Here is a 25,152-nt window from a genome sequence, read left to right on the forward strand (position 1 = left end):
GGGGCCTCTTCCCGCGAGTTTTTCCGGAGGCTTTCATGCTTCTGCTTCCTTGCAGGGGCTCTTAGCGCCGCCTCACGATATGCGCAGTAGTGGCAAAAGTCTGTGCGCCACCCCCCCTGAAGCAGCTCGATGCAGAAGCAAGCGGCTCATGGAAATGCCGGAGCATCGGGGTGTTCGACGCTCGGGCACTGCGTCGCTTCTGAGAGGCACTGGGGGAGGCGGCACGCCTCACGGCTTCCTCCCTGAAAGCTTCCAGAGAGCCATGGGGGGAGGAAGCGTCGTGGATAAAAAGCGGCATGCGTGGGAAGGTGTTAGTAGGGGGCCCCTTCCCTCCGCGTGGGTGTTAGTAGGGGGCCCCTCCTCCGGAATGGATAACTTCGTCACGCTTTCGCCTTCCTCCCCCTCCACCCCTTCGTCTCCCACCCCGCCAGCAGGCGCTGCCAGAAATGGCTGGAGCCTCCCCATGGACGTTCTTCGAGACTGGTACAAGGCAGCGGAGGCAGACGACGTTGGAATGGAGACGGGGGGAACTGCCGAACCGGCGGCAGTCACGGGGAACCCTAGTGACAGAGGCTTCACAAACGGCCTCATACTCCCTTTCGAAGTGACTGCAGAAGAAGAAGCGGCTGCAGCGGCGCTGCTGCGAGATCCGTGTGACGTCTCCGCCTCTGCCGTCTAGGGAGGCAGCGATGCACGCCGGCAGTCAAGGGCGAACCCTTCCGGAGTCGCCATTGCAACAGCAAAGGATGCAGACTTACGGAGGGACGAGAAGCTGGCAGCAGCCATGCTCTCTTAAGGAGGGCGTCATTGCAGGGAAGGGCACACGGGAGCCAATATGGTGCTGCTCCCCCTCGGAGTCTTCTCTCTTGACTCCTCTTCAGCTTTCTGTCGGGAGAGTTCTCCTCCACAGCGCATCAAGTTCAGAGCCATGCCTCATGGCAGCAGCGGCTGCAGCCGCGACGGCGGAGCACAGCCCGCTGGATATGTGAATAACGACTCCTGAAGAGCGATCGTGACAAGCTAGCGCCAAGGTCGATGTACGCCGAGGAAGCCTCTTGCGCCTTGCTTGCTGCGCTCTGCTCCTCTGTACTGCAGAGCCAGAGATCATTCAGCTGTACTGCAGAGCAAGAGAGTATCCCGCATGCCTCGTGAGCTGCAGCCTTTCCGAGCAGCAGAATCGGTGCGGCGTTGCCGTGCCTTTCCTGTTTCTGCATCACACAGGAATCCTCCGTGTGCCTTCTTCCTTACACCCGTGTTCTTGCCTCTTGCGTTTTGGCTTTCGTTTACACCTCCTTTTATGCATGCATGCATGCATGCAGACGGGCAGGCAGGTCCCTTGAGGGCACCGCCAGTAGGAGCTTCGATGGGCTGTCGAGAGGAGCTCTAAGGATGCTAAAATTTGCCTCTGGCTTATTCTCTCTTGCCTTTCGCAGGAGTAAGTTTTTTTGCTGCTGAATCAGTGTGTGTCAGCAGCAGTACTTGTTTTCTGCTGTCCATTACATTTTCTGCACAGGGGGCGAGGTGGTGGCAGCGGCATTTTCCCATTTGTCGCTTCCTCCCCCGGCATATTTGTGGTAAAATTGAAGCCCTTATGTGAAATATGCGGGAAAGGGCAAGCTCCGATACGTATGTGTGTATGTGGATTTCCCCCTCCCAGCTTGTTGGCTGCTTAAATAGAGCAGGGTCCTTTACAGGAGGAAAACACTTCTCCGAGGACCACTGGTAGGCTTGTGCTGCACTAGTTGTGCACGATAAACCAGCGGAGCAGCCCAAGCCAACCAGCAATAGCAGCAAGAATGGTTGTGTAAATGCTCGTGTGAACGTCTCTGTACGGTTCGTCCCTCCCCCTTGTCGTCTGCCTGCACAGGCAGAGGAGGGAAAGAGGGACGACATGTTCCTTTTGGGATGTAATGCAGATATACATAATGGTTTTGAGCGAGTCATCATCAGCCTCTTCGGTATTATGCGGAGACAGATCGACTTCTTTTAAAGGCATTTGTGCGCCTGTGGGAGGCGGTTCGACGCGAAAAGCGTGGCATGCCAATGATCGCGCATGCAGCAAGCAATATGCAAAAGAATTAGAGCCAAAAGAGGTGGCGGAGGCAGTTTCGCTTTCTCCCCGTTTATGCCCTACAGCTGTTAGCATTAGGTAGAGCTACTGAAGCGGCTGCTTTCGGGTCCGGGAGCACCGATAGCGGCTCCGTAAGCGCGCAACTGTGGAGTCTCCAAGCAGAGGCTGGCAGATGCACAAACGAAGGAAGAAGCTCGTTAGTATGGGGCACAGAGCGACTCCGAAGCAGCGGCGGCTGCTTTGGCCGACACTGTGGGGTAGAGATGGCGCGGAAACGCTTCTGCACGAGCTGCTCTTGCTGTCGCATTAGCTGCTACCTTTGCGACATAGCAGGTGCTATGCTGCTAAGTGAAGTGTCTCTACAGCACTGCCACGACTTCGTTGCTGAAAAATGCGTCCATCACTAAGGCGGCAGCAGTGGCTGATAACTACTTCGCCGCTGCAGCACTCAGACTTTCCTCTTGTGCTGTCGGTCCCCTGCACCTTAAGTGGAGAGGTTTCTGGGGCGTTCCGAGCTGCTGTGGGATCGAACCAGCGGCAGCCGCAGCAGACTCCTGTGTGCGTATTTGCTGCCCTTCACAGGAACAGCACTTGTACTGCTGCTGAGGAGCCACAGCTGCTGTTGTGGCACGCGCGCTGGTGGCAGCGGTTGGAAGATTGCAACGGCAGCAGCTGCAGGGACCAGCTTTCGTGCGCTGTGCAGTGCTGCTAGCCTGCGTCAGCTCGTCTATCGCCGTACAGCCCGTGTGCTGCTGTCTCTCCTGAGGGGGCCGCTGGCTCTGATGCGGCTGAGGAGGGAGACGATTGGAGACGTCGTGTGCCGAAGGGCACTGCTGCCCGTGCTGCTGCTCCTTGGTATGCAAGCAGCGCGTTTGAGCGGCGCTGCCGAGGCATTCTCCCATTTGTTTTCTGGCATCCAAGCACCGTCGGAGGTCCTGCATGAGCATCAGTTTGTGCTTTTGAAGCAGCTGAACTTTTCCACGTTCGTTTTGGAGTTGTTCTACCGCCTGCAAACGCAGTGCCTCCGTCTGCAAAAGGCGGTCTCGCAGAGCGGGGAAAGGACTCCCCATGAAGCCACGGCAGTTGCGTTCTGCCTGCAGCAAACGCTTAAGCCACGCGTTTTTCTCTAAAGCTTGGTGAAGCTGTATCTGAAGAAACGGCGAAAGTAAAGCAGCAGTGGCAGAATGATCTCTTGAACGGGGAGGAGGAGGGGTGGGGTTGAGGGCATACACGAAACTGGAAGGCCGTCGGCGCGGCATCAACATCAAAGCGGGCGCGTAGATGCGAACGCGATAAACAGGTACCACAGGCACCATGAGGCACTGAAGAAAAATGGAGGGCGAGTGCCTTCGTGCCTATCCCCTCAAGCTGCAGCCCCTAGAACCTCGAATACGTGGGTTGCTGCCCTCTGTGTTTCTGTACGCTCTTGTCTTGCAGCTCCTGAGATGCCTCTCTAAGCTTAAACGCAATGTCAATCGTCTTCTGGAGGTGTCTATAGCCACCCAACTTAGTTTCGATCAGCGGCAGCAGCAGCTCTGCTGATGGACAGGATCCTAAGAGCCCGTAGCAGCGCACCAGAGACTATGGCAGCGCTGCGAGTCTCTTGCACGCGTTGGGGAATTTCGAGGATACACGGGTGAACGCGCATGCGCGTGGTCATGGACGCATATGATGGCCATAGATCCCTTTTTGTGGATAAACAGAGGCGCTGCGCCTGCTGAGGGGAAGAAGGCAGCTGCGACTGCGGCGTGCAGAGGCCCCTGGGCTTCCTTCCACGAGAGGGCAGGCAACAGAGACTTTAAAGTGTGTGTGTAGTTTGTCGCATACGGACCTGAGGAAGTGATCAGGTCCAAGCACTCCTGTACACGCGCGTCTAAATGGCTAAAGGAGGCTACTTCGACTCGCAGCTCTTCGCAACGCTGCGTGAGCTGCTTCTCTGTTTCCTTCAAAGAAGAGACCTCCTGAAGGAGACACGTGTGAGGCGCAAATAGCCATAGGGGCGAGAAATGAGACACTCCTAAAAAGGCACTTGTAGCTACACGGCGAGCGGCGGGGTGAGAGCAGGACGCAGTGCCGACGGCAGCGACTCAAGGGTATCATCTGCGCGCCTTCCGTGTGCAGTAAGAGGGTGAAAAGACGGCAGTTAGGGGCTTTTCAAAGGCATTTCACATGAAACACAGGCAGCGGAGAGGCACATGTGGGACTAGGGAGCCCACGCAGACGGTGGGATGAGGGGGAAAAATGGCACTACGCTTCAGGAGCTAAAACTCCAAATGGGCAAAGACTGTACTGCTTGGGAGTTCATTAGTTGCTTCTGCAGGTCTTTCGCTTGTTCTTCACATTTTTCCTTGCTTGAGGTCGTCGACTCCAGGGCGCAACGCATGCGGTGCAACTCCGTGGCGCTCATTTGCAGCTGCAACCCGACCGCCATCAAACGCCATCGCACGTAGACACACACACACACGCATGTACACACATACACACACACGCATATATATATATATATATATATATATATATACACGCATGTACACACATATACACACACACGCAAATACATACACACACGCATGTACACACATATACACACATACGCATATACACACACACGCATATACACACACACGCATGTACATACATACACACACACACACATATATGCATACACACACACGCATATATGCACACACATACACACACACGCATGTACACACATGCACACACAGGCATGTACACGCAAATACATACTCACACGCAAATACATACTCACACGCAAATACACACACACACGCATATATGCACACACACGCATACATGCATACACACACACGCATGCACACACATACACACACACGCATGTACACACATGCACACACACGCATGTACACGCAAATACATACTCACACGCAAATACACACACACACGCATATATGCACACACACACACGCACATACATACATGCACATCCATTCATATATACATGCATACATACGAAAACCAGATTAGCAAAGAGCAAACGCCAGTCAACGTACGAAAAGAAAGCTGTTTCATAGCCGATTTGGAGTTACCTGTGCAGACAGCTGGGCCAGGGACTCCTGGTGCGCTGCGTGTGTTTTGCATAGAGCTGCAGCCACCTCCTGCAATAACAACAACAGGACGTATCGGCGGGCAAACATATGCAACAGGAAGGAATCTGACATAAATCGGGGTGTGCTACTGGTGCTCCTTGAAGGAGGCCTGACCTCATAGCGCATCTCCGAGTGCCTATATTTCACCTCAAGTCCAGCAACACTCGCCTCAGCTGCCTCCAGCTGCGGCGTTACACAGCAGGCGAATGGACGCAGGCTTCACGAGGTTTAACCAGAATCCACACTAACAAAGGGTTTAGCTCTTGAAGCTACACAGATGCGGCCCGGTAAATAACAGCATAGAGTTGCATCGGTAGAGTAAAGTGCCGCGATTTAAGATGTAGGAAGGGACCTGCAGTTTTTGCTGTAGAGTGTGCTGCTCGGCTGTCTGTCTCAGTTGAGCTTCCCGAGCGTCCATCTGCAATTCCAACTCACGCCGCAACTCCATTTTCTCTGACTCGTGCTGCAACAGATTCAGAACGACACAAGTCCGGCCCAACCCCGTCATACCACAGGAAACTCACTTGCTGCTTTTGCACACGGAGAACCTATAATGGCTGTTTCTCGCCATTCTTTAACACCGAACCATCTCAGCTACACGGCACCTCTTGAAGCTAAACCCTGAATGCTGGACCCATGCCAAACATAATCGTTTACGCGAAGGATCTGCTCCTGGTGGTGTGCTGCTTGTTTCTGTGCAGCTGCCTCGGCTGCCAGTTGCCCCTCCCTTAGCTGCACCCTGAGAGACGCCACTTCGCGATCCGCTGCTTCAAGGCGTCTCTGCAGCTCCTCGGCCTGCAGGAAGGCGCAAGGAGACAAAGAGAGAAGCTCAAATAAAAAGGGGGGACAGGATCACTAGAAACGATAGGGCAGACGCACTAGCAGATCAAACGCAGTACCTCGTCACTGGCCTTCTGCTTCGTTGTGTGTTCCTGCCTTTTCCTGACACAAAAACAACAACGGCAAAGAGGAAGCAAGGCCGCATACTCATGATACCCTTTGGCCTACCCTTTCTCAGCATCATGGCTTCAAGTTTAAGATTTTCGCTTACCCGGAAGCGCAAGTGGCAACCTTTTGGTCTTCTTGCAGCAGGGCGAGAGATGCCTGGCAGCATTTGCACCACCTCTTACAAGCCGCTCTCTTTGAGTCTCAAGAACTGAGGTCTATGGTTTTAAGGTTTCGATTAGAGGGTTTAAGGACCTGAAGCCTTTGAATTTCCAAAGCTGAAAGCTCGCATTGCATGCATGACTGTTCCTTGACGGACGCCCTGCAGTTCACAAGCACGCATACAACCTCAGCAAGCGTAGCCAAAGAAGCGGTTCCACCAGGTAGTCCACGAGCTTCAACAGCGAAACGCGTGCCAACGACACCTACTCACGTGTATGTACACATATGTTTGTATAGGTATACCTTAGACAGAGAATTTCGGCTTGAAGGGCTTCCAGCCTTTCCTTGTACGGTCGGATGAGTTCGTATACCTAAGTGGACAGACAAACGACCGAGGGCAGGATTGCAACCTTTTACGTTGATCATAGCTCCCTCAGGGATATACTGGGGAAGACAGGCAACAGCATCAAACAACATAGGTGGTGGCACGGCCGCAGGGCATGCAACACAACTGCGCACCGACGGCCAGTCAAGCGGGCTCCCATGTTTGCTGGCGAGCAACTGCCAATGTCGAAAAGGGCAGTCGCATAGTAATGCTCAAATAAGAAAGAGTACTACAGGAGAGGCAGTGATGGAGCGGGGGAGATAAAAAGAGGACTCCTCATATCTCCGCTGACCCTCAATTGAACGAAGTCCTTAAGTGAGATCGCATCCTCGGGCAGATGAGAGAGCTCTTGGTATCGCCTGTCTGTAATCTCCAAGTTCCTTTGTAGCCAATGGGTGCATGGAGAGGCAACAGTGAGGCACGTTCATGAGTAAATTAGGCATGGAAAAATCCGCGTGGAGCTTAAGAGACAAGACAGGGAGTGCAGATCGAAGTTTTCTCTTGGGAGTGGAAGACTAAGATGCCTTTTGCTTCCCATGTGACGCTCAAGATTTCCTGCAGTAAACCCATGATCTCTGTATACTGCTCTTGCTCCTGCACATCTTTCGCTTGCTTACCTCAAAACTTCCTTTTCTTGCTGGTTCAAGGCCTCCAGCTGAGAGCGGGCGGTCTCTGCATCCCGCAGTTTCTTCGCCATCGCCGCCACTTCTTCACTTGCCGCCAAACGCAAGGCAGACAACTCTGCCTCGTGTCTATGCCACAAACCATCAGTCACAAACACGTATCCACAAGCCGTAGATCACAAACCCCCAACCAGAGGCCAGAGACCTCCTACCCCGAATCTGAAACCTTGACGGTAAACTGTAGACAGCACCGCGTTTTCATGAGTCCTACTTTCTCTGTTGGATGACCAGCTGCGATTCTAGGTGATGGTTTTGTCTGTCCAGGTCCAGTGCATTCTGAAGAAGTTGCAGACCCCAAACCCTCAGTTGTATCCATACCAATTCGTTGCAGGCCCTTTCAAGGGCAGAAGCTAAACAAAACTAGACCCTTAGAGAGGGGGAGGGAAGAGAAGCAAACATTGCTTGCAGCAGCAGGTATAGGCAACTACGTGCGGAGCAGCCAAGTGGGCGAGAAGACCGAGATAGAGCTATTGCAGTGCGGGCATCGAGGAATAAGAGCTGAATAGCCGGCAAGCAGACATACAGTAAGTACCGACCAATAATTCATGCAAAGGCTTGTTGCTTGCAGCGTCTGGCAACAGCATCGAGGCCTTTTCGCTGGAAGGTCAAAGCACAAGCACCGGCTACATGGAGGCGCAGATCAGAAAACAACGTAAAGGAAAGCAATAAAACGCGTGGCACAAAACACAGCATACAGTGATAGAAAAGCTACTAGATCCACCTTCGTACAGCCGCACAAAGAGCTCGCATTGAGGGGTCTTCATGCAAGCAGCGATTGCAGCCTTTGCCGCAGCAGTCGCAACAGGCCCACCAAAAGCAACTTCAACTACTTCAGCAGCAGCGGATGCAGAGGCTATAAAAGAGTGTCAGGAGCAAAAATATCGATAGCAGCAAGAAATTCGCCACAACAGCCGGTATACTTCCTGTACGACTAGCGGTAGCACCACAAACATCAATGGGGACAGCCACAAGAGCAGCCGCAGGCATTCCGATACTTGTGCAGAGCCTGCAGGGTTTGCTCCCATGTATACTTTCTAAACTTCCTCCTTGCCGCCTGTCTTTGAGTCCCTTTTTCCTTTTTGAGCCTTTCGCCTGTTATTTTTATTTTGCTTTCTAAGCATTCGTCCCCCTCGGAAGAAAATAACGAGGAAGATGAAAGAGAAGACGAATACGACTGCTCTTCGCGATGTTGTTGGGCTTGTTGTTGCATGAATAGTGATACGTCCGTATCAACCTGTGTTCACATTGAATGGTTGCACTCGAGCCCTAAGTGTTAGAACAGGGAAACAGGAGAAGAGCTGGCTTATTGCAACTGGACCTGCTGAAGATGGAATCACGGCACACGCCGGATTTCCGGGTAGTATATTTACGATCCTTATTCGGCTGATTCCCTTTTGTAGTTTGAGTGGCTAGCCGTTATTAGCCTCTCGTGGGCTATGCTTTACGTTCATTGGCTCTTTCATAGGTGCGTGCTTCTAGTTTCATCCATTTAGATTACCTCAAGATCGGATGAGGCGCAGTCCAGCTCAGACATCCGGTACACGGAGGCCTCCGGGAGAAGATGCTCTACACCCATATTCTGCATTTTTAGGGGCGCGAAGTCCTAAATGCCTATGCCCCTTGGAGGTATTAACGAACTGGGGTTCTAACGGAAGAACGTACCAGATCATGCATAATCCTATATCGAAGAATGAAATTTTTATTTTTAGGCTTTACCCACGTGTATTTCCCCTTATTTCAAAGTAAAGGATACCGTTTCCTCGCGTTTCTGCGCAGACACCCAGTCACGCCTCCCAGCAACCGCGGTCGGCTCCAACAAAGAGAGTCTTTTGCATTCGCAGATCACACAAAAAGAAAAACAAGCAATCATTTATATTAGCTTGGAATAGAACTTATACGATCTCAGGCATAGCACTGCAAACTTTTCGTTCCGCATTCGACCCTGTCCGTCCTGGTGCCTCTGTACATGCATGCACGTGGCCCTAACAGATCAATAGTTTCTTGCGTCCTCAATCGTTGGTACCCAATAATCTTTGTTTGAAACTTCCTATAGTATCGATTCAAATCATCAAGCAATGGAATCACTCTTGTTTCAACTGAGGAAGCCCACGAGACACGCCGACCATATGATAAGGAGCGAGTCACCTGGGATTTTCATGTGCTTGATTCGGCTGATTTCTTCGCAATTTGAGGTTGATAGTCATTAATCGTCAGAGATCTACGCTATGATGGGATATGGGAGTGTTCACGCACTAGGTGCAGTCATGTCTCACCCGTCCATTCTGGTTCCTCCCTTCAACGATTTGTTGAATAGATGGAAAAGGACGGAAGCAAGCAACTTTTCTGCTCCGCCTACTGAGGTGTGCCTGCAAGCACGAGTGTGTTATGACCTGTAGGACACAGAGTGACTAAGACTAGGACCAGCAATACGATGTGAACAAGCAACGCCTGTGGACACCAAGGACGGTGCAACAATGCCCCCAAAAGCGTAGGAACTGACAATTCCGCAAAAGGTTTTTTGGAGAAAAATTAATCACCCCTCTATCCAGCCCACTTATAGAGCTGAAATCGCTCCTCAATTAGGTTTCCCAGTGTTGTCGGGCAAATAAGGTGAAATGCGTACTGCATGTGAATGCAGCGCACCCTGCAGAAGTCTAATAAGCCCCCAATGCCCCTTAAACGATGGCATTCCAGCAAGTTGCAGAGTCTACAGCTGCAAATCACGCATTCTTTGCATTCCCCTCCTGTGCCTCTACTCCCTTGAATGACCTGAGTCTTGATCCCTCCTTCCTCACTGCAAGGTTCTGCCCCTTGAGCTCTGTATTCCTTCCGTCCTTCGCTTCCGTCCTCGTTTCGTGAGCAGTTTGCATCTCTCTGTGTCGCGATAGCTTCCAATTTCCCAAGCCTAGAAAACTTCCCCTCTGGTATTTCGTTTCTGCATCGGGCGCACCTCTTGTTGGCAGAGTAGAAGTGCGAAAGCACCGACTTTGGGAGGAGGAGCCATCTCAAAGCAATAAAGCGCATGTTGTCTTCAATAACTTTTCGCTGCAACGCGCTGTCCTTCCTAAGAACTCCGCTTTCCGTCTCCTTCACAAAACCTGTAGTTTCCACTTCCGAAATCTTTGCGCATAGCACAGGATCTGACAACCAAAACGTAGTAGGGAAGGGCGTCAGTTCGCCAACAGTGTCCAGATTTCGTGCCTCTGTAGGCGCGGCTTCCTCTGTAGCTTCTTCTTCTTCTCTGCATTCGCGTTTTACGCCACTCAACTCCAGTCCTCTGCATGAAGCCCCTTTCTTGGCGTGCGAACACGCTCCAAGAAAGCCTTCCACCCTAAGCAGCGACTGAAGAAGCCGCTGCCTAGGCTTAGGACTATGGGCAGACGAAAGAGCAGCCCGAAAGCTTTTTTTCTCCAGAAGATCGCCAACCCACAAAGGAGAAACAAGGAGAACCTGCGGAATGCCTCTTGCTCGCAAAGCCGCATGCGTATCCGAAGAGGATGAAGAAAGCTTCTGCTCCCTACCAGAAGGTGCAGACGCAAGAGAACTCGAGGGAGCACATGAAGAAGAAACCGTCATGGGGTTTGTGTCTTTTCTTCTTCGCGCTACAGACAGCAATCCGAATGGAAACCTCCCGATTTGCCGTTCTATATACTTAACTTCTTCATCTGAAGGTAGAGCCAGTGACGCCTTCTCCGCATTCGCTTCCCCTGCATGGTCCGTGTTCTTGCTCTCATGCACCGCCGCCCCACCTCCAGAAAACTTTGCATCACTTACTGCTGCATGCAGCTTGTCCGTGTCTCTCGTCTCTAGCGCTGTTCTCAGAGAGAGTTCTCGACAGAGAGAATAATTTCTCTGAGGAACAGGGCCGATGCCCAATGTTTTCGACAATAAATGCGCAAGCATATGATAAAAAGATTCTCCTTCTTTGCCTTGGATGAATCTGTCACGCCTTCGCCGCAGCGTCTCTTCCTCTGAGTTGTCTAGAACAGGGTCGTTTCCTAGCAGCGGTCCGCCCGAGGACTGTGCTCCTTCCCCTGCTGCATGTTTTCCTGTCAGATACTCAAGAGCCAAAGGCATAAGCGTGCAGCAGCCCCATGAATTAGCATCCCCGCTAAAGCTGCCATTACATATTTCCCCCGACGTTGCTTCGTCAGCTTTTTCATCTGCTGCCGAGACTTGTCCCTCGAGCAGAAGATGTGTGCACAGGGCATCGAGTTTATTCAACACTGGAAACAGCAACTTTCGCTGTTGTTCCTCCATTTCTTCTGTTTTCTGTAGACTCTCCTTTTTGCCAGTATTCTTCTTGTCCGAGACTTCGACGAAGAAAGGAGCTTGCTGCAGCCTTCTCCATAGAGGAGAATCAAGAGGACGGGGATAGGCATCCAGTGTGGCGGAGTAGGAAGGAGCGAGAAACGAAGATGCAGTCGAAGTCGGAGACACAGCGGGGAAAGAAGAGGAATGGAAACGCAACGACTTCTGTAAAGTGTCGTGTTCACGCCTTCCCACACGAGGTGAAGAACTGATGAAGAAGAAGCACTTTTCTCCTCTGAACTGCTCTGGTGCGATACGAAACGGCAACAAAAACGCAATTACAAAACCAAAGGCTGACAGGATCGGATGCCTCAGAAATGGCATATCTTGCAGGAATAATGGCATGCAGAATACGAAATGAGGGGAAATTAAGACAGACAGAACCAAGGAAAACAAAGAAGAACGGCGCCAAGTACGGAGGCCACGCGGAAGGATTCGTAGCGTTGCTATATCCTTCTCCGCCTCCCACCTGGAATTGTAAGTAAAGGAGAAAGCAAGTACAAGTACATATATATGAGTCAAATTACATATCAATGGTAGTATGAATGCAGCAGACAAAAACTGTGTGCCCTCGAAAGAGCCCTACGGAGCCACCGCATGCGTGCATGCCACGATTCTGGGGCCTACTGCAGTTTCAGGGGGAACATCGCATGAAACTAATTATTCAAGGCACCCGAACGAAAGATATAGAAAGCAGCACACAAGCTGATCCATGGTAGATTGTTTCTGGGGCATACATTACGCATAGCTCTATCGGTTACCCATTTCGCGCCTCTCGATTTACCTTGCTTTTAGTTTTCTGATGTAACGATTGGAGTAATTAGCTGCATAACCTCTCTTCCTGCTTCCTGCGACTTTGCATTATGCCGTAGCAAGCCCATTTGCATAGTTTTCATTCACGCCTGTTTTCCGCCTTATCTGGGGTTCCCTCACTGGGCGGGCTGTACAAGACCGTCCCATAACTCCTTTTTTCTTTTCTGAAAATGCTGGGAGACAGCCTAGAGGGCGATGCGTTCGACCCCAGGTATGACCGTTCTCCTTCCCCTCAAAAACAAAAGAAAATCACGTCCGGCGTTGGCACAATCATCAAGGGAGTGGTGAAGAACATTCGACCGTTCGGAGCTTTCATTCAGGTAATTTGATAGCCGCACCTGTCATTATCGAAATCTCAGGCTCAGCTCTGGACGTGGCCCCTTGAATCAATTGAATAAATGATGCCTTGTGTGTTTGCTGGTTTATACACCTCTTCGCCACACGCAGCAGAGGAGACGCTTCTGCCCACTTAATTCGCCTTCTGTTTCCCTTTGTGTATGCTAAACGCTTTTCTGCGATTTTTAAAAGACTTCAGACTATGCCAGAGAATGCCTTCTGCACATCTCCAATATCAACAAGCACCGCGTGGAGAATGTGGAGGATCACCTCAAGATGGGACAGGAAGTCTGGGTAAAGGTACCTAAATTTTCCGTTACCGCACGTGGTGACTTCTCCTGTCTACGCATTTCGCTATCTCTTCCATTTTCCACCCGAATGAAATTAGTTGGCACATTGTTCAGAGCACTTTTCTGAAGGCTCAAAAGGCAAGCGGCAACTGGCCCGTTTGATTGCACGTGGCGGCTTGAACCGACCTGTTCGTTCATCAAGATTCCTTCTTTCGCTGCCTGCTCTCACTTTTAGGTGATCAGGGAGGAACCCGATGGTCGGGTCGCTGTCTCGATGAAGGAAGTCAACCAGGACGACGGATCAGAAATCGCCAACGCGTTTTCTTCGTTCAATCAGCACAGAGGGACAGGAGGCGGCGTTAGGATCCCTGAACTTCATTCGATCCATCATGGGACGGTCAAGAAGATACAGCCATTTGGAGCATTTGTGGCAGTACGCTTCTCGATTAATAATTACTTCAGAATTTAGAGTGCCGCCTTCAAAAATCGGCCATGGCTTGTTGTACTGTAGTGTTGTTTGGAATCGCCTTTGTCTACGACGGGGAATGCTCCTGCAGTTCTCCAGCTCCGGAGGTTGAGGGAGCTACTCCAGGAGTCGTAGTGCTAGCGCTTTTTCGTGTTTGGGCTCTATTTATCTCCTGTCGGCGGTCTCAAGAGGTTTTTGCTGCGTAGAATACTGATTTGTCCTCTCGTGGCTATTGGATCGGCGCCAGTTTCCCTCTAGCTCTCTTTATGCATATAAGCCTCTTTCCATGTGTGCTCATCTGCCTTCGAATACAATGCCTTTTCTCTCGTTGGCCTTCCTCTGCAGCTGCACTGCTCTATTTTCGCATCTTCTGCCTGTCCTCTACGTCCTTCTATGAATACGTATCAGCACGTTCAGATGAGTATTATGCACGAGGCTATGCGTGACGAGGGTGTTTCTGCGGTTGGCTCGTTGTGCTGCTTCTGTTGGTTCGATCAGCTGGATGGCTTTGACAGAGATGGGCTGCTACATATTTCAGCCATATCCAAGAACATGATCGATAAGGTGGAAGACGTACTCTCTGTGGGGGATAAAGTCTGGGTCAAGGTACATTGCACATACTCTCTAGGGCGCGCTCTCACTGCAAGGAATCAGAACCGCTCGTGTTCTCTTGCAACACGAATGTTGTCGACTCCTGAGGATCTTCCACTCTCATACTTGCTCCTTTCTTGTGTCGTGCGCTTCACTCTGTCCTTCTTTACCAGCATTCATGTTTCGGCCCTTTGCGTCGCCCATAATCCTCCTCTCTATCCTTCTTCCTTTGTTTCGGGGGCAGGTTACCAAAGTAGATGAAGGAGGCCGATATTCCTTGGATATGAGGGACATTAGCCAAAGCGATGGAACTGACAAGGATCCGAACAATCTGCAGAAAACGAAAACGCACAGGCCAACATCGCTAAGGCAAGAAGCTATCGTTCTACAGGCCGTCGTCAACGCAACGTGCGCCAGATGTGGCGGGTAAATTCGAAGCACGAAACGGTGGCATTAGCGGCTCCAAAGTTTCTATCCCCGCACCAGAAACCCAAAGCTCAGAGGCAGTTCTCAAAGTTGCACCGTGGTAGCTGGCTTCTGGTGCCTGCAGGAAGGGCCACATGACACATGAATGTTTCAACAAAGCGGGTAAGCTATGGGAACGGGAGTAGCCAAAAAAATGTAGCTAGTCTGAGGACTTAGAAAACAGAGGAATGGGTTCTTTGCCTCATGTTGGCTTGCCTGTCATCTCAAACGCGGCTTTGGCCTCCCTCCGAAAGGGGAGAGGGCAGGGGACACGTGTCGCTGTGCCCCTCTTCTGTGTATGGCGGTTTGCATAATTTGATGCAGAAGTGCCTGCGTGCACCCTTACACTAATCTAACGCGCACCTGCTTCTGCATACAAGATAGCAGAGGCTAGAATACAAGGTAACGGGCATTGTTATACTTTTTTGTCATGTTATGCGAGCTGTTGCTTGTTATGTCTTCAGGAAAGAAATACGAAATGATCGAAGAGGAAGAGGGTAGCGCCATGGCCGCTCTGTGTGCTTCCTCGTCCTCCTCCTCCACGTCTGCATCCTCATTTCCGTTCCCATCATTTTCTTCGTTTCCCTCATCTCTCCCTGTAGCTGCTACTGGCGCTAATATGATTCCTCTGAAGCAGCCAATGCCGCCTCTAAACCCTCTGGACCCTTTGAATCCCCGTCGACACCTTCACAAAGGGCGTGAGACGGAGAAGGTAAGAGATAGTAAGAAGAAGAGGAAGAGGGACCATTCAGACAGCAGCTCAGACGAATCGAGGAAGAAGAAGAAGAGCAGTCACAAACACAAGAAGAAGCACAAAAAACACTCCAAGTCCTGAGATCTTGAGGCTTTAGAGTGGCTATATACCCACGTGGGTTCTATTACATATCGTCCTATTCACTACTCCGTCCTCTTAAGTGCACACTTCTAAGCACTTCCGCGTCTCTGAATTTTTAGTAGCCTGTTGTTCCCTCCCTTTTCCATCGCTCTACTTCGGCGTTTCCGTCTCTTTCCAGTCGTCGCAATGAATTAGGGGGAGGGCGGAGGCAGTTTTTTACTCTAGTAAAACGCTTTAAAATGTTTCAGTGAGTTGGCAAGGAGGGGTGGCTGCAGATGTTTTGCTTTTAATTCGTTTTCTTCCGATGAAGAGAAGCGGGAGGCTTTGCCGCTTCCAAGGGTTTCCTCCGTCCGTGCTGCTGGTGCAGCTGATGCTCCAGGCTGAGGGGATTCCTTCTATTTTCCGGTGCAATACACTCCTGTATTTGGCGTGTTGTCTCGTTTCTATCTAAGGGTATTGAGGAAATAGCAGACACCTGCTGCAAGGCAGACAGACGAAATCGGAGCGTGTTTATTGCTAGCACAGGAACAGCAGCAGCAACACCTTGTTCGTTCTCGGACTAAAATGCACACATGTGGGAGTATTAAGGGGCTTAGATTTCTTATTAGAGGAAGCAAGCAGCATTACTTGTTCTTCGTCTACTTGTCCTCTTTACTCTCTTTGCTCTTGGAGACTGCCGAGATGGCTACGTAGCTATGCCGAAAAGAGCACAGAACAGGCGAACCGTCTGCCTCCTTCATTTTGCCTTTCCAGTTCAAGCTCAAGTTTCTGCTTCATGGCTACCTATTTCCTGAACGGGAATGCGCCTGTTGCACCCGATCTGAAACCATATCATGAATAGTGTAGCTAATTACTGTCGCTTCTTCAGCGCTCCATTCAACTCCTCAAGCTGGAGGGAGCGAGCCTGGAGGGCTGTGTGGTTTCCTTCCTTTAACGCGAGGTGAACGCAAATAGGGACTAAAGCGATGAAAGACGAGCAGAGGGGCTTTCCTTTGCTTTCAACATTACCAGCTCTCTGACTGTTTTACCCCTTGTTTTCCTATGTGCTCCACAACCGCTGCAGCAGACTCGGTCCTTTTCCGATTTCTGGAATCCGATTCTTCTGCTTCTGGCTTACGGAATAGAAGCATGAGAACAAATTCGCTCTTTTAGGGTATAGAGAAGCTGTACCAACACCACGGAGAGAGACAAGGCGCATGCATACGGAAAGGGGAAAACGCGAAGGGCCACGCAGACATTTACGCGCAAGTAGGTACAGCGAGTGCACATTTCGGAAACTACCTTGAATTAGTGCAGCCTGGCTGTTAGCTGTTTTAATCTTGATTTCTTTTAATTCTCTTTCCGCTGCTGACAAAAAAGAAAAGATGTCTTCAATAGATAAATATTTTCCGTTTTCAACTGATTTCCCCTGAACTTACTTTTCCCCCTGTGTCTGCTTCTTAAGAACGAACAAACACCTTTGAAGAAGTATAGGTTCTATTTAAGCTCCCAGTAGACTGTATAGACATTGCAAAACCGGACAGTTTTTTTCGCACCACTACTTACCCGCCTCTAGTTTCCGGAACTTGTCAAGTTCGCCCCTTGTATTTTTTCGTGCCGCAATGCCAAACATGCTCCGCGTCTTTCGTTCAATTTAATTTCCAGTAACGCCCCAGTGTGGAAGGTGAAAGTGACCAAAATTTTCCATCTGTAGGCAGTGCATATATTGATTGAACGGGCAACCTTGACCACACCCTCACCGGGTGTGCTGCTGCATCTGCTTAGAATACACCTGAAACCAACTCGTAGGTCGAAGCCACTGATCCCTTGGCCACTGTTGCCTCCCCGACTGTTGTACCGGCGACTCTACTGAACAAAAGCGCCACCAGTCTACTGTTGACTTGATTGTGCATCCACAGGTTTGTAGAGGTGCGCTAACATTCTTCGGCCCGCTTCCCTGCTATACAGGGTGCGCTCCCGTAATCCCCCCGTAAAATATACTCAAAAAGGCTCACCGTATCTACCATGCAAAACAATACTCCCACGCACAACCTGTAGATCTGCCCCTGCTACATACCAACGGTCCATCGTAGTGCAGCAAACCCTGTAGCGACTGCCTAAACGCCCGACCGCTATCCGACTGGCGTGGAAGAAGGCAAAAACCAATTAAGAGATGGCGTTCAAAAGATATTTTGCGTTGTTCGCACTAATGGCGACCCCCGGAGGCGGCCTTCGTCGTAGAATCACAACGTTGAAGGCCTATCGGAAGAAACGCCGACTGTGGTACACATATGTGTATCGGCAGACATATATATATAGCCACAGTCGCACAGCTCCACTGGAGCCAAAAGCGTAGTGAATTCTTGCAATGCACCACGCAGCGTAAAAGTGCAAGGGTCGTCACGAGATGTACGCGCTATGAAGTCCAAAACATTTTGTCCATAAACGCGGCAAATAAACAACGGCTGTAGCCATCTAAAGCTCTTCTCCCTTGTCTGCCTTCTTCGCAATAGGCTTGGAGGCGTTCTTCTCCAGGAATTCCATGAGGCCGTCGACTGTGCGAGATCCCTCGTACTTCATTGGGGTCTTCTCACCAGCCTTCACGAAGTAAATTGTGGGGAAACTCTTCCAGTCGAAGGCGTCCAGAGGCGCCTCATTCGTGATGCCGTCCATCTTTGCGACGACAACATTCTCGTTATCCTTGATCTTCTCCGCGAATTCCTTGTAGATGGGCTCAAAGCTCTTGCAGTAGCCGCACCACGGTGCATACACCTCAAGGAAAACATCCTTTTCTTCCGAAAGGACCATTTGCTCGAAAGTCTTCCCCACAACCACCTTGACGGCCTCGTCGTTCGTCTCGGGGATCGGGTCGGACTTAAGAGAGCGCTCAACCTTCCCGTCAGTCACATCTTTCAAGAACTGCGCTACTTTCGCTGAATCCTTCATGGTGGTAGATGGCTCTTCGAGGATAAAGCGACCCTTCTTCGTCTGTGCAACGAGGCTGGGGAACTCAGTCACGCCAAGTGCGCCTTCGGCATGGCCCTTGAACGTATCGGTGTCGAGCCACACGAAGTAGTAGACGTTTCGGCTCTCCTTCGCGGCTTCCCGAATAGACGCTTTGTGTGCATCGAAGTCTTTCTCCGTTCCGCAAAACCATACAAGAGACGCATCCCTCTGAACATACTTGCGGAAATTCTCGCCGTTGATAGGGCCGAAGAGAGGGAAAGACTCGGATTCCACGAAAGCTTTGAACTCGTCACTTGTTTTGCCCTCGAACGGGTAAGCCCCCTCCTCGTATCTAACCGCCGAAATCTTGTCTTCGCCAGTGTACTTTGCGTAGAACTTGCCAAGCTGACGAGACTCGTTGGCGACGGTCTCGAAGATCTTTGCAGCGTCAGACTGCTTCGAGCTGAATTCGCCATAGAATGCTACTGGAGAATCTTTAGTAACCTCGTCCTTCACGTCACCCTCGATCTCTGTCACTGCAGGGCCAGTCATCATCTCAATCCACTGCACGATCGCATCGGCCTGAACACGCCAGCGCACGCGCAAGATCAGAAAATTCAGCACATCAGAAACTGCGAAGGCATGAAGGGAGCACAACCAGAAGAAATCGCACACTCATGCAGGCTTCCGATCCTAATTAAAAATCGCCTACCCATACGTCATAAGCACGCACCAGAACCAGGCGAACGGCCATGAAGAGAGTTCATGAAAGGGCGCAGCGACTAAGGGTGACCACTACCCACGTTACACCGTGCTTTCAGCGCCACCTCCAATAGGAAGGCATATACACAAAAGATGCACGCAGCAAACCTATACCTCACTCTGCAGATGTTTCTACACGGCTTGACAGGAGATCTGTGCCATGCGCTCCCCCCACCCCGTCCCTTTCCAACACAAACGAGCTGCACAGCATATCCAGGAACGGCGGCGCATTTTTCAATTGCATACGCAGAAATTACTTACGGATCGGCCACCCGTGTACTGCTCAGGCTTCTTATTTCTGAACAGGGTGAGAGTGGGGAATTCGTTTATTTCGTTCTTGTCTGCCAAGTCGGTCTCCGCTGTCGCATCAACTTTACCCAAAACGACCTTGCTGCCTTTCTCCTTCAAGATCTTTGCAGCAGATGCGTATTCTGGAGCCATGCGCTTGCAGTGACCGCACCTGAGAACAACATGCGGAACCGCAGACACGCGAGATGGCCTGACCCCCTACACCAACGAACAGGGGTGATCCTGCGGCCTCTGCCCGCGTCTCGGCCTTATCCGACAGAGCAAAAGAATTACAAAGCATTATTCGCGTAGAAACCTGTATTCAAAACCAGAAATGAGCAGATTGACACCCGTAGCATCCGTCGGTGTGCAGGAGGCACAGTGGACAATGCTGCAGCGGATGCTCACCATGGGGCGTAGAACTTAACCAGAACGACTTCATTATTGCTCAAAGTTTCATCAAAGTTTGCTTTTGTCATAACAAGAACGTCAGATTCCCCTTCAACTGCTTCAGCAGCAGCCGGAGCTTCGGTTGCGCCGGTAGAAAGACATGAGAGAACGGCGACGAGCGCCAGAGCCAGGAACAAATGACGCTTCATTTTCAAGTGGCAAGAAAATACACACAAACAACAGACAGAAAAGAAACAATGAAGAAAACAAACACCAGAAAGTGTTTATGATGCAGTAGTGAGCTTCTGTCTCACGTGCTCTGAGACAAACTGCGGCGGCATAACCTGGGGGGGGGTGTAGCGGCAGCAGCCGCCGTAAAAGCAGCAGCATCAACAACGTAAGCCTGCCTGCCATAGGGAGACGGCGGTTTGTGGAGTCTCTTGCTTAAAGGAAGTAATTAATACAATTTATTAGGCGGCCTCACCCTTAAGACCTGCCAAGACACCTCAATTAGTGCCATTCGCAGTCTTCTGTTTGCGTATCACATCCTCCCCGTATATACGTGCCGACGAACCCTCTTTCTTGTGGACTAAGCCTACATAAAAACCATCCTTGTGTTTACCATCCCCCCATCCATACGCTTCTCAAGCGTGTGCGCTATGCGGCCTTCCTTCCCTCCGCTCCTGCGCTGCGCGGTGTGTTGCTTCCCGCCGAAGTAGTGCGTGTGTGTGCAACAGGAGGCCCCCCAGCATTAGGGGAGGGAGCCCCCGTAGTACGGAGGGGTTCCAGGGGGGCTCCCTGGCCGTCCCTATGCCGTTTCAGCAGCTAAGGGGGAGCAGTGGGTGCGTTCCTGCCAATGCCGCAGCGCCTCTTGGCTCGCCCCTCCCCCCTCCGCGAGGGGCAGACCCTTTCCCGCTCTTCAGCCTCCTCTACGCGTCGTGGGGAGGGGCGCCTCCCTTCGGCGCAGCCGACATGATGATGTATGAGCGGTGGCGTTGTCGCACCTTGGCTCTTCGCGCGTTCACGTCCCCTGCCACCCTCGAGCGGCGTTCCGAAAGGGGGGCCCCTTCGGCAGCTCCCCCCCCGGAGGGGCCCTCGACCTGCGATTCGGCGGGAGGAGCAGGAGGATGTCTGGCCTCCAAAGGGTGTCGCCAGTGCGCCAAGATGGGTGGGATAGAAGAAGAGGCAGCTCGACGGGCTGAGGGGTTCGCACTCTTGCGGCAGTGTCTACCTCCTGGCATCCCTATGGAATTGGTAGAGAGGACGGCGTGGTCTGAGTGTCTCTCTTACTTCTGCAAACGCGAGACCTCCTGCCGCCTGCAGTGGAGCGGCAGCAGCAGGGCTGCAGAGAGCGCTTTCAAGGAGTCGAGCGGCTGCTTTTCGCAGCCTCCTGTGTCGTTGCCGTATCTTGTGGCTCGCCTCGCCCACCGTCTCTGGTATCTGCTTCCGGGGAGCTCTGTCTTTTTTGTGGCCTCTGTTGGCGGGGCAGGCGTCTTGGAGCTCTTGCCGCCGTGGTTTTCGTTCTTGTGCGAGGAGATCGTCGCGTTCTTCTTGTTCGTTTTGCTGCACATGAAGGCTCTCATCGGCGGGGAAAACGGGGCGTACGTACACCTCACGGACAGGGAGTGGACTTCCAGATTCCGACAGCTCCGCTGGCTCCTGAGCTGCTGCCCAGTCGAAGAGCCGTTGCGCCCCGCACTCTGCAGCAGCCTTGCTCCCGCCCAGCACCACGCGGAAGGAAGCAAGGCGGAAGCGCAGGGGGAGCTCCCACGGCTTGAAGGGGGGCGGAATCTCGCAAGAAGAGGGGCCTCTCCTCTCGACGGCAGCCTCCCACCTCTGGACTGCATCGACGCCTCGCTCACCGAGTACTTCCCAATGAACCCGCGCTCTGCGCCGCATGCGTTCTGGCTGCTATTCGACAGAGAAAACCTTCTCTGGACGGTTACCACGGAGAGCTATGCCGTCCGATCGTTCCCAGTTCTGGCGAGCGACGCTGTCGAGGGGCCTTTGCCAGAGGAGGAGCAGAGACGAGGGAGCCTTGACGGCGGTCGGCATGGAGCGTCGGAGAATTTCGCGACAGCTTCTTCTCCCAAAGGCAAACCAAAAAGGAAGCCGTTGCCCTCTCTAGTCGATGCTGCACGCGAAGACGCACTGCGCTTCCTCTGCCTCCTTGGCGCTCTCCCGCCTTCTGACTTGGCCGGAAACGTAAACTACCTCCTTTCCCTTTACGATGACGCCGACAGACCCTACGAGAAACAGCAACAGCAGGAGGAAAAGCAAGAGCAACAGCAGGAGGAAAAGCAAGAGCAGGAGGAAAAGCAAGAGCAACAGCAGGAGGAAAAGCAAGAGCAACAGCAGGAGGAAAAGCAACAGCAGGTTGTGAATGATGACGGCATCTTGCAAATTGACTTCACGATAGTGTCGAAGGAAAGCGTAGGAGGCCTTGGCGATCAGAAGGGAGCAAAGCGAGGAGACAGCGAAGCGCTTTTTCTCTCCTCCGATTCGGAAGAGGGCGATCACACGCAAGAAACACAGCGGTGTCTGGAAGGCGGTTCCCCCACGCAAGCGTGTAGTTCATCAACGGCCTGCGTAGAGCGTGGCGCAGCCTTCCGGCTGTCTTGTTTCAACAGGCAAGAAGAAGCAACAGCAGCTGAAGCAAGAGACGAGGAGCACGAGGAGCATCTGGAGGAGTGCGAGGAGGAGAAGGCAGCAGCAACAGCAGTAACAGCAACAGCAGCAACAGCAGCAGCAGTAACAGCAGCAGCGTCTCTCAATGCCGAGGAGAAGGAAAATCAGCTGAACGGCTTCAACGTTGGGGGGTTGCGCCGCTCTGAGGGTTCTCAGAAAAGGTCAGGAAAATCTCTTGAATTTCAGAAGCACCGTAAACGCAGAAAGAGTTCTAGGCAGCAGCAGGAAGCGCACTGGGAGGAAAAAAAGCAGACGCCACAACAGAACGACGATGAAGAGCAGCTGCACGAAAACGAGCAGCAGAATCAGCAGCAACAGCAGGTGCAGAGCGATAAGCAGCAGAGTAAGCAGCATCTGAACGATGAGCAGCCGAATAAGCAGCAGAATCAGCAGCAACAGCAGGTGCAGGCCGATAAGCAGCAGAGTAAGCAGCATCTAAACGATGAGCAGCCGAATAAGCAGCAGAGTAAGCAGCAGCTAAACGACGAGCAGCGTAATAAGCAGCAGCTAACCGAGAAGCAGCAGAAGGAGCACTCGAAGGAGAATCTGACGCAGCAGGATGAGCAGCAGAGCAAGCAGCAGCTGCAACAGCAGCATCCCGGGTTGCAAAAGATGTTAGAGGCTTTGCTTCAGGATGGCAAGAAGGTGTTCTGTGGAGGGCGTGTTTTGGTGGGTATAAGACACAAGAATGCGTTGCTAGACAAGAGACTCGTGACATTTAGCCGCTCAGTCTTGAGTGGCAGCAGCGGGAGAAGGAAAAGCAGCAGCGGCAGTACGGGCAGCGGAACTGTAGGGGGGCCGCGTGGCACAGCAGCACTTACGGAGTCGGACTGCGTGGCAGCGGTTCGGCAGTATTTGCATCAGCACTGCGAAAAAGGCAAGAAGGCGTTCGTTTGTGACGAGCAGCTGAGGACCTTGACAGGCAGAGCCAGGCTCCCTCAGCAGAGGGAGGCCCTTGCAAAGACTCTGAAGAGCGTTGGTCTCATTGAGCACTTTATGATCGATCCACGAGATCTGAAGGGCACCTGAGGAGAGTCGCTGCTGGATGCAGCTTCCCGGCTGAAACTGCTGGGCGCCTTTGAGCGGCATTGGACGTAACATGTGGGATGCTGGTTGCGTGCGAGGGGTGGTGGCACTAAGGCCCCCGAGAGGGACGTTCAGCGCGCATGCAACTGCTCAATTTTGTTTTCTGGATGCGTAGAGTCTTCGCGTTGAGACGTAGCGGCCCAGTGCGCCGGCATAGCAACGCACGCAGCATCCTCAGGCAGAGGCAGAGCTGCTGCTGTTCTCCTTTTGGCGCTAGGCCCCATCTAGGTAGCCCGTAAGAAAACACTACACATACACACATAAACACACATACACATCTCTTCCCCTCCCCAAAGCGGTATCTGTGTACTGCACGAGAAAAAATGAGGGACTTGAGATCGATACTCGTAGCGCCTCGTGGTAGGAGGGGCGACCAGAAAGGAATGCCCTTCTGTGTATCTACCCTATAGTGTGCGCTTTAGGGAGAGCGCACACTTTGGCTCACCCCAGGCTTCGATTTGCCAGCCTACATGCATATATTTAATTGCAGAATGCTGAGTGGCCGAGCACCAGGAAGGAAGCGAGTGGGGAAAATGGTGAGTGCGGCATGGAGGCGGGGTCCTTGGGAAAAAGTTAGCGGGGAGGAGCAATGGATTTTAGTTGCCGCTAAGAGACCGCTCTTTCCACTACTTTTAGCCGCTCCACGACACGCGCCGAATGCGGGAACCATAGCAGTTTCCCCATATTCTTTGCTCATCAAATGACACAGGCCGGCGTGTACAGGGTGTTCGTCGGGAGCAGGCGGTTTTTACTTCAAATGCTGCATGCGCGAGGTCGGAGTGTCCATGCAGCCAGGGACTCTATGCTACGAATCCTCTTGAGAGACTTTCATCCGCCGTTTTTCCACTTGAAAAGGCGGTGAGAAGAATCTGGTGATGTGTTCCTTGGGCAGCAACGCTTTTACAAATCGGGATACAATCAACCTACTAAAGTATATATATATATATTTGTGTAGGTATATACATATATATGTATATATATCTGGTGCTATCATTGTAACAAGCGAAGTCTTATTGGGAAGATGCACACGCAATGTTTGCGTTCCACCACGAAGAGGCTATAGAACCTACAAAGTGCCTCCCACTGCATAGCATCACTAGACTCCCCGCAAACTGTGCCTTTAGGCGCTATGCAGCCATTTGATAGCCAAATATTCGGCATTGTGTGCCCACTATGAAGTTTGTGGCGTCTGGTAGGACTACCATTTGCGAAGGCATCATGGCTTGTTGCTCCTTGGGTGCCTCCTTTCCCGCTGTGTTTTGTCACGTTGCTGTGCGGGGGCAAAGGCGAGGAAGCCCTATTGGTAGGGCAGGATGTGGAATTCTTATTAGAGGCGCTTGAGCTGGTTAATAAGGCTGGAAGATTTCTAACCTTGGCCTTTACGAACCGCTTCTACTTCCATTTCAAAAACGAGAAAATCTACATCATGCCGTTCGATAATTCGTAAGTGGAGTGTCAGCTTCTGTTAAGCAGGTCTGTATGCTATCTTCAGCATGCTGAATGCGTCAGCAAGAAGGCAGGTAAGCTAGGTG

General features: G+C 51.8%; 5 protein-coding genes across 5 annotated transcripts; 2 read left to right on the top strand and 3 right to left on the bottom strand.

The window, feature by feature from the left end:
* Positions 1–2,499: 2,499 nt before the first annotated feature.
* On the bottom strand, positions 2,500–4,478 carry LOC34619959. Its single transcript, XM_026334891.1, has 5 exons — positions 4,362–4,478; positions 3,903–4,029; positions 3,456–3,624; positions 2,942–3,262; positions 2,500–2,554 (listed from the first exon to the last, which is right to left on the bottom strand). The coding sequence occupies exons 1-5, from the start codon at positions 4,476–4,478 to the stop codon at positions 2,500–2,502; spliced, it is 789 nt and encodes a 262-aa protein (XP_026190676.1).
* Positions 4,479–9,915: 5,437 nt separating this feature from the next.
* On the bottom strand, positions 9,916–11,634 carry LOC113146712. The gene is made up of 4 exons (XM_026334893.1): positions 10,945–11,634; positions 10,685–10,887; positions 10,170–10,615; positions 9,916–10,115 (listed from the first exon to the last, which is right to left on the bottom strand). Exons 1-4 carry the CDS (start codon positions 11,632–11,634, stop codon positions 9,916–9,918), a joined length of 1,539 nt encoding a protein of 512 aa, XP_026190678.1.
* Positions 11,635–12,668: 1,034 nt separating this feature from the next.
* On the top strand, positions 12,669–15,481 carry LOC34619960 (nucleolar protein of 40 kDa). Its single transcript, XM_026334894.1, has 7 exons — positions 12,669–12,818; positions 13,027–13,134; positions 13,360–13,557; positions 14,089–14,232; positions 14,426–14,607; positions 14,732–14,769; positions 15,111–15,481. The coding sequence occupies exons 1-7, from the start codon at positions 12,669–12,671 to the stop codon at positions 15,479–15,481; spliced, it is 1,191 nt and encodes a 396-aa protein (XP_026190679.1).
* A 2,454-nt stretch (positions 15,482–17,935) lies between these two features.
* Positions 17,936–20,055, bottom strand: LOC34619961 (protein disulfide-isomerase A4). The gene is made up of 3 exons (XM_022733235.2): positions 19,865–20,055; positions 19,430–19,628; positions 17,936–18,988 (listed from the first exon to the last, which is right to left on the bottom strand). The coding sequence occupies exons 1-3, from the start codon at positions 20,053–20,055 to the stop codon at positions 17,936–17,938; spliced, it is 1,443 nt and encodes a 480-aa protein (XP_022587884.2).
* Positions 20,056–20,656: 601 nt separating this feature from the next.
* Positions 20,657–23,563, top strand: LOC34619962. Its single transcript, XM_026334895.1, has 6 exons — positions 20,657–20,917; positions 21,011–21,531; positions 21,589–21,893; positions 21,942–22,476; positions 22,864–22,936; positions 23,090–23,563. Exons 1-6 carry the CDS (start codon positions 20,657–20,659, stop codon positions 23,561–23,563), a joined length of 2,169 nt encoding a protein of 722 aa, XP_026190680.1.
* Positions 23,564–25,152: the final 1,589 nt, after the last annotated feature.

Source organism: Cyclospora cayetanensis, unplaced genomic scaffold (genome assembly GCF_002999335.1).
Source record: "Cyclospora cayetanensis isolate NF1_C8 unplaced genomic scaffold, CcayRef3 CcayRef3_contig_52, whole genome shotgun sequence".
In the NCBI taxonomy this organism is placed as follows: domain Eukaryota; phylum Apicomplexa; class Conoidasida; order Eucoccidiorida; family Eimeriidae; genus Cyclospora; species Cyclospora cayetanensis.

Bases quoted from the DNA above. Each gene is read 5' to 3' on its own strand.
- LOC34619959 (XM_026334891.1), bottom strand. From the start codon at position 4,478: ATGAGCGCCACGGAGTTGCACCGCATGCGTTGCGCCCTGGAGTCGACG. The intron at 3,625-3,902 runs GTCCGTATGCGA...ACGGGCTCTTAG, and splicing joins GGACCTGATCACTTCCTCAG to GATCCTGTCCATCAGCAGAG. The intron at 2,555-2,941 runs GCGCTGCTTGCA...TCTCCACTTAAG, and splicing joins CTCGGCAGCGCCGCTCAAAC to GTGCAGGGGACCGACAGCAC.
- LOC113146712 (XM_026334893.1), bottom strand. From the start codon at position 11,634: ATGGAGGAACAACAGCGAAAGTTGCTGTTTCCAGTGTTGAATAAACTC. The intron at 10,888-10,944 runs GTTTCTTCTTCA...TCTGGTAGGGAG, and splicing joins AAGACACAAACCCCATGACG to CAGAAGCTTTCTTCATCCTC. The intron at 10,116-10,169 runs GTGAGGAAGGAG...GAGGCACAGGAG, and splicing joins TCAAGGGGCAGAACCTTGCA to GGGAATGCAAAGAATGCGTG.
- LOC34619960 (XM_026334894.1), top strand. From the start codon at position 12,669: ATGCTGGGAGACAGCCTAGAGGGCGATGCGTTCGACCCCAGGTATGAC. The intron at 13,558-14,088 runs GTACGCTTCTCG...TGGTTCGATCAG, and splicing joins CATTTGGAGCATTTGTGGCA to CTGGATGGCTTTGACAGAGA. The intron at 14,608-14,731 runs GTAAATTCGAAG...TGGTGCCTGCAG, and splicing joins ACGTGCGCCAGATGTGGCGG to GAAGGGCCACATGACACATG.
- LOC34619962 (XM_026334895.1), top strand. From the start codon at position 20,657: ATGCCGTTTCAGCAGCTAAGGGGGAGCAGTGGGTGCGTTCCTGCCAAT. The intron at 20,918-21,010 runs GCAGCTCCCCCC...CAGTGCGCCAAG, and splicing joins CCGAAAGGGGGGCCCCTTCG to ATGGGTGGGATAGAAGAAGA. The intron at 21,894-21,941 runs GTCGGCATGGAG...CTTCTCCCAAAG, and splicing joins ACGAGGGAGCCTTGACGGCG to GCAAACCAAAAAGGAAGCCG.
- LOC34619961 (XM_022733235.2), bottom strand. From the start codon at position 20,055: ATGAAGCGTCATTTGTTCCTGGCTCTGGCGCTCGTCGCCGTTCTCTCA. The intron at 19,629-19,864 runs GTGAGCATCCGC...TGTTGTTCTCAG, and splicing joins GTTAAGTTCTACGCCCCATG to GTGCGGTCACTGCAAGCGCA. The intron at 18,989-19,429 runs GTAAGTAATTTC...TGGCGTGTTCAG, and splicing joins AGTACACGGGTGGCCGATCC to GCCGATGCGATCGTGCAGTG.